Raw genomic sequence first — 7,413 nt, 5'->3', positions numbered from 1 at the left:
AGAAAATTTGTTTTCTTTAGTGAGAGAGTTATTTAATCCAGTGGGGGAAATTTCAAATGAGTTGAAGATTGTATTTATTTAGTGGGAGCTTTAAGTAATAAAGTAAATAGAGATTTACTTACTAAATTTATTGTTGAATACACTGATTACAATTAGGAGATCATATAGGATTTTCATCCACCTGTATAGTACAGTAACCTTGTTAAAATGTATTTGATAAAAAGTAACAAGGATAATAAAAATCCTAAAACTTACACAAAAGTCATGTTGGACATGATTTCATGTAAGAGACCTGATGTCACATTTGATGACAAACAGATATTAATTGTTGAAGAATCTTTTCCTCTAATTGTAATATTATAGTCCATAAGGATCCATTTAGTCATTTCAACGTGTTATGAATATAAGATATCAATAAATGGATTTTAAAATAACCTTCTTGAATAGATATCTTTAAGAAGATATTTACATATTATAGAATCAAATATGTAAAATTCAAGAAGATAAAATTGATTAATTGAATCAATTAAAGTTATGAACTTAATAAATCAAACATTCATTTTGATGAAATGATTGATCATATCTTTAAAAAGAAATAATGTGTGTATAAGGAACAATAAAGTAAGTCCATTATATTCCTATCATTGCATGTTGATGACATATTGCTCATTAAGAATGGTATCTTAATGTCATGTTTAAAAGTATGATTTAGTTCTTTATGAAGGATTTTCTTTTGACATTCTATATCATAGATCTTAAACTCTATATAGATAGAGAAATAGATATATAGAAATGTCACAATCTACTTATATGGATAACATCCATAAAAGATTCAACTTAACAAGATTCTAAGAAAGGAATGATTCCTATAAGACATAAACAATCACTCTTTAAGGAAATGTGTCCTAAAAAGGTTGCTATTGATCTTGTAAGTAGTTTTCAATCCAATCCTAATAATAAAAAGTCTGTTTCGGGTTATATTTATATCATTAATAATAATAGCAGAATATGTAGTGTCATGTTAAATCATTAAAAGAAGGAATATGGATTAATGAGTTACTCCATAAGCTTAATATTATTTCTTGTAATAATTTTCTTTCTCATTATTATTTGATAGTAATGGAGCTGTTGCAAGAAGCTTAGAAAGAAAAATTATCTTATTAAAGGTTAATAAGAAGAAATATGTTATGGTTTAATAGATGGCTAAGCAGATAACATTTAATGTCCTTTTATAGACCATTGTCTTAAAATGTTTTTGACAGATGGGAGTAAGGATTACATCTGATTGGATGTTAGGGCAAGTGGGAGATTGCTGGAATAGTAATAATAATTTGCCCTTGAACATCCAATACATATTATGTAATAATATTATAATGTTAATAAAATTAATTGATGCACATAATTTGGGTATTATTATTTATATAATTGTTATATATATCCTTAGAAGTTATTTTGTTAGATCATGCACTGTGATGGTCACTTGCTTGGAGATATGATCTAACTTAAAAATTTCTTAACTTTGTGATTAACCTATAACTAGTAAAGGATAACTTTGTTATAATAGGTTATTATGCATGACACCGATATATGAGATATGGTGGTGGGTCTCAACCATCGGGAATGGAGATTCTCCGGGTGTATGTCATAAGCACGCATTATGATGTGTGTAGCACTAGACCGTATTTGAATTCTCTAGGATGAGTCACCTAAGAGATAAAGAATTCAAATTGTTACATGGTCCCTTTGACTTGATGATATTGTCATTTTCGATTTGATAATTTAGTATGCTTTGACGTGATGGTTAAGCTTGTTTAGCAAGCGCTACACAACCTAAAATATTAGGTTGCTAAATTTTATTTAGGAAAATGATGGATGTCTAGATAGGATTCAATATGCTCATTATGAAGAGTTAATTTATTATGCATTCCCATGAAGCTATTAAATTCTTGCCGGCAGGTGGCTTTAAAAATATTTTTAAAAATTTACTTTCTTATAAAAATAAAATATTTTGATGTTTTAAAATAATTTTTATTTATGTTCACGGGAATTGCAAATTTAGGCATGAGCAAATAGGTGAGTTGTCCTGCTTAAAAGAGTTGCCTAAAATAAATGATACTAGAAGAGAGTGAATGTAAGATATTATTTCATCCCATATTATGGAAGAGCTTTTATAAATAGTTGGTCGAATAGGGATTTGATTGTTAAATTAAAATTATTAATTTGATTAATAATTGATTCTCGATATGGGACCCAATTGGTCTCACTAATGTCATTAGAAGAGGTATACATGCAATGTAATTATATTTCTATCCTTAATTGTTATGGATAAAGTTTTTGAACAAATCTATTCTCTTTAATTGTTATGGATAGAGTTCTAAATAATTATGAATTGTTTAAAGTTAAAATCTCTAAGACTAGTGTAATCCTATAAATATGGTTCATATGTAGTGTTATGAGAAGAGATAGATGAGATTGAAAATCTTATGAAGATAATATGAAGAAATAGATTTTTAAAAACCTATCTCTCAGTATTGCTCCTCTACGGTGACGGGTGGATTTCAATTGGATGCTTTTTCTCTTGAGGAAGCTATTTCGGATTGATCTCGGGACAGATTATTGTAGAAACTCGGAAAGCGTTTCAGGTATTCTTCTAGTTTCTAATCAATTTTGAATAATTGTCATGATATGCTTTTTCTGCTGCGTTGTATGTCATGATTCTAACACATCTAGCTCAAGTTCATTTTTATCATCATCCACCAACATTAACGTCACAATACTTCTTGATACCGGGAATTTCGTTGTCAGAGATCAAACAAACTCATCTGCTATACTCTGGCAAAGTTTCGATCACATAACTGACACCTGGGTACCTCATGGATGGATTGGAATGAATAAAGTCACCGGTGAGTACAATGCTATTACTTCATGGAAAAACACTGAGGACCCAGCTCCATGGCCTTTTATGGATACTATAGACCCCAGTGGCCTCAACCAGTTTATTTTCTTGTGGAACAATTCGAAGAGTTATTGGACTAGTAGAATCTGGAATGAAGAACCCTTCGGCTTGCTCCCTGGAATGAGTGTGTACCATCTTTACACTTACAAGTTTATCAATGATGATAAGCACAGGTATTTCACTACAAATCTCACTGATGAGCGATATTTGACACGGAGCGTGATGCACTCTTCTGGTCAAGTTCAGCAGTTGATGTGGTTTGATGATGCTAAAGATTGGGAGTTGATCTGGGTGCAGCTAGTCTCTCCTTGTGACGTGTATTCTGTTTGTGGAGCCTACGGTATTTGTGATCAATCGAGGAAACCCCCTTGCACCTGTCCACATGGTTTCACACTGACTTCTGTTAGAGATTGGGAGCTTGATGGATGGAATTCAGGGTGCAAGAGGAAAACCCAGTTGAAGTGCGGTTACAAGAACTCCACTTCCGGAGAAAAAGATGGGTTTCTGCCAATACCCAATGTGCATTTACCTGCAGACTCAAAACAGCAGCTAGGAGGAAAAGGTGCTGAAGAATGTAAATTGGCTTTTTTGAAGAGTTGCTCATGTACAACTTATGCTTATGAGAGTGGGTGTTCAATTTGGAACGGAGACATTTGAAATCTTCAAAGTCTTTTTGAAGGTGACAATGGGGCTGGTACACTTTACCTGAGGCTTGCAGCTTCTGACCTGCCAAAGAAAACTAGTGAAATGAAATCAATCAGAAGGATGGTTGTAAGTGTAGTAATAGCAATAGTATTGTCAGCTACTATTGCTTTGATCTTGATATTCGTCAGAAAAAGGCATGGAGCATCAAAATCCCCCGAGCGTCCTTTGGTTTCATATAGTTACAGTGACTTGCAGCGCATAACAAAGAATTTCACTGAAAAGCTTGGCGATGGATGTTTTGGTTTGGTCTTCAAAGGACTTCTATCTGATTCAGATTTTGTAGCTGTGAAAAGACTTGAAGGGGTTCGACAAGGAGAGAAGGAGTTCCGTAATGAGTTGAGAATGTTGGGAAGAATTCAGCATGTTAATCTAGTCCATCTTCGTGGCTTCTGCTGTGAAGGAACCGAAAGGATGCTGGTGTACGATTACATGCCAAAGGGGTCTCTAGACAGCCACCTCTTTCAAAAATTTTAGATTGGAAGACAAGATACCAGATCATACTAGGAACTGCGAGGGGATTAGCGTATCTCCATGAAGAGTGTAGAGAATGCATTATCCACTGTGATATAAAGCCAGAGAACATACTCTTAGATTCTGAGTTTTGTCCGAGGTTATCAGATTTCGGCATGGCAAAGCTCCTTGGCCATGATTTTAGCCGAGTACTAACAACAATGAGGGGAACTATAGGCTATCTAGCACCAGAATGGATCGAAGGAGTACCAGTAACACCTAAAGCCAATGTCTATAGCTTCGGTATGATGCTATTTGAGATAGGTTCTGGTAGAAGAAATTTAAAGTTGGCTGAAGGAGGGAGCATCATGTATTTTCCTGTTCAGGCTGCCAGCAAAGTCATCACAGAGGAAGTTCTTAGCTTACTGGATGAGGATTTGAATGGTTCTGCTAATGCTTCGGAGCTGAATAGAGTATGTAGAGTTGCGTGTTGGTGCATTCAAGAATTTGAGGCGGATAGGCCATCGATGGCTGAAGTTGTCAAAACCTTGGAAAGGGTTTTAGATCTGAAGATGCCTCCGTTTCCTACAATTCTTCAATGCCTTGCTGAGGAAGTTTCTGTAGTTAGTTACTATGAGTAATCACTCAGATGTGCTCTCATGTATCAGAAAATTCTTACTGTGTACTAATGTACGTATCATCATGTTAGTAGTTGCAAATTAGAAATATATATTGAGTGTGGTTTTAAATAGGCCTCCAAATATACCCTCTATTAGAATTAAGGTGCAGATAAAGGGAGGCAGGCTTGTGTTACATGGTAATCTTTTTCTTTTGGAGATCAATTGTAGGTTGCAACTATTTATATTTCTATTGAGTCTTCTCTTGGTTCTTGCTCTATGGCTGAATTTTAATCATTTTATACCTCTATTTGGGTTATGTGCTCCTCCTCTCTCCTCTTATGTTTCCACAAGTAGAGTTCCATCATTTGTATTGAAGGATCAACGTTATAAGTTAGGTTCAAGTTCTTATGAGCCCTACTTTCCGCATGTAATTAAATTAGCTTAGAGAAGAGAAAGCAATATCATGAGGAAGATAAAGACGTTAATTGGAGTATCTGTTGTCAGTGCTTATGTAGTGGGTACAAATGAATAGTATTTGACATGTAACCAAATGAACAACTTTATATTTTATTTAACAACCAGAATTATTTATGTTTGCCTGACAGGGTCAAGGAGTTCTTCGTCGAGAGATTGTTGGTAACTTCAGGCTACTTGTAAAAGATTGTCTGATCCAGTTTTAGAGATTTTTTTTTTCAAAAACTAGGCCAAATATGGCCCGGTTTATTTTAGTTATGTTTTGAGATTTAAACTGGTTTAGTTGTGGACTGGGAGGAACTAGTCCACAACTTAACTGGTTTTAAATAGAACCAGTTTTAAGGCCAGCCTTAGCCCATTTTTAATAGGTTACCAGAACTAAAATTTAATTGGGAATAACAACGTACTTAATATCTACTTCAAGTTTCTGGTAACACATCTTCCTCGCTAATAATTTCACATAATCTTGTCATTTATCCCAGAAAAGATCATTGCATCGTGCCACTACTCTGAATGTACGTGTTGGTTAGGATCAATTGAGGACTATAGTTGTTCCTGAACTCCTTAATTGATCTTACTGATATAGACTTAATAAATTGTTATACGATAATGTCTTTGGTTAACCTTTAACCATGATTTATAATTCCTTTCTTTCCATTTTTACCTCAAGATCCACTGTTCTGATCACTTGTTAAGAAGCTTGTGGATTCTAATTGGCCACTGGATCATTGTGTTTTGATTAGCATAATCTACACGAGCCCGTGTTACCAAGAGTAATAAAACCTACATTCCACTTTAATAATAACAATTCACGCAGTAAGTCACCAACAAGTTTATATCGTGAATTATAGACTATTAATGTATACAGGCTACATAATTCTTGACGCTACAGGTCACATCGAGAATTAGAATCACAAACATGCTAAAATATAAAATCAGAAGGCAAGCGTCGGTGAAGAACTTACCTGGCGGGCGAGCAGGTGCAGGCGAGATCAAACTCGCCTGCAGGCGAAGGCGGACGAGATCGAATTCGCCTGTAGGCGAAGGCGAGTAGGCGGGCAGGTGCAGGCGACTTCGAGCTCGCCTGTAGGCGAGGCTTGGACAGGCGAAGTCGGACTCTGTCGTGTGCGTGGGGCTCAAGGTGCTCGCACGGCGTGGATGGGAACCAGCTAGCTCCAGCTGGCTTCGAGCTCGCCCCTAGGGTTTCCCTATAAAAGGGAAACCCCTTTCGCGATCTGAAGTTGAGCGCGAGAGCAGAGAGAGAAGAAGTGATTGGCGGCGGGGCTTTCCTCTTGAGCTTCCGTTCTCTCTGCAGTTTGGGAAATTTCTGATTTTTATTCCCTTTTTTCCCTGTTCTCATTTACTGTTGAGAAGGGGTTGGTGAATATTAATTGGGGAAGTTATTGCAATAGAGAGAGAGAGAGTGTTTGAGCATTGATTTTAGATTAATATGAATTGCTATTTGTTTGAGAGATCTCAAGTTTAAGATCCTCTCTCTTATTTGTAATTTCTTGTTATTAATAAGAAATTATTGTGCCGCTCCCATGGACGTAGGCAGATTTGCCGAACCACGTTAAATATTGTGTTATTGCTGGGATTTGGTTGCTTGTATTATATTGTGGTCTATTATTGTTCTTGTGTGTGTTATTGATTTGTCGAATCGGCTTCCGCGGCGCACTACAAGTGATATCAGAGCTCCGGGTTGGATTTGTGAGTTTTGTTCGAAGGATTCACTGTTGGATTCTTGTTTGGAGAGTAGATCTGCAATATGGGTGATACAAGCAGGGCTAGTTCAAGTGCTACAAGTACATCGGGGTCGGCTTTGACAAAGGCGATCCAAAATTTGAGCATCAATAATACTAAAATTGATGTTCCACAGTTCGACGGCAAGATCAATTTTGATTTGTGGAGGTGTCAAGTAATGGATGCCTTAGATGCACAAAATTTGGAGGAGACTCTTGAGCTACAAGAGAAACCCGAAGATATTGATGACAGGGTTTGGAAGAAAATACACAGTAGGGCTTGTGGGGTTATTCGGTCATGCTTGACACCGGATCTCATTTATGATGTGATGAACGAGACGTCGATGAAGAGATTGTGGGAAACGTTCAATGAACAATATTTGACGAAGAGCATTGAGAATCGACTTTACTTGAAGAAGAGGTTCTACCAATTCAAGATGAAGAGGGGAGTTTTGACGAAGAGCAT

At 36.1% G+C, this 7,413-nt stretch overlaps 2 protein-coding genes across 2 annotated transcripts; both read left to right on the top strand.

Annotated features, from left to right (window-relative positions):
• Positions 2,636 to 3,613, top strand: LOC109838517 (G-type lectin S-receptor-like serine/threonine-protein kinase At2g19130). The gene has a single exon (XM_020406952.1). The coding sequence runs from the start codon at positions 2,681 to 2,683 to the stop codon at positions 3,611 to 3,613; it is 933 nt and encodes a 310-aa protein (XP_020262541.1). The 5' UTR covers positions 2,636 to 2,680.
• On the top strand, positions 3,716 to 4,752 carry LOC109838516 (G-type lectin S-receptor-like serine/threonine-protein kinase At2g19130). The gene is given in 2 exon segments (XM_020406951.1): positions 3,716 to 4,121; positions 4,124 to 4,752. Coding segments are annotated over 2 exon segments (1,029 nt in total). The 5' UTR covers positions 3,716 to 3,721.

The sequence above is a fragment of the Asparagus officinalis genome, chromosome 4 (genome assembly GCF_001876935.1).
Source record: "Asparagus officinalis chromosome 4, Aspof.V1, whole genome shotgun sequence".
Classification (NCBI taxonomy): Eukaryota; Viridiplantae; Streptophyta; class Magnoliopsida; order Asparagales; family Asparagaceae; genus Asparagus; species Asparagus officinalis.
This window is presented reverse-complemented; position numbering and strand designations above follow the sequence as displayed.

Bases quoted from the DNA above. Each gene is read 5' to 3' on its own strand.
- LOC109838517 (XM_020406952.1), top strand. From the start codon at position 2,681: ATGATATGCTTTTTCTGCTGCGTTGTATGTCATGATTCTAACACATCT.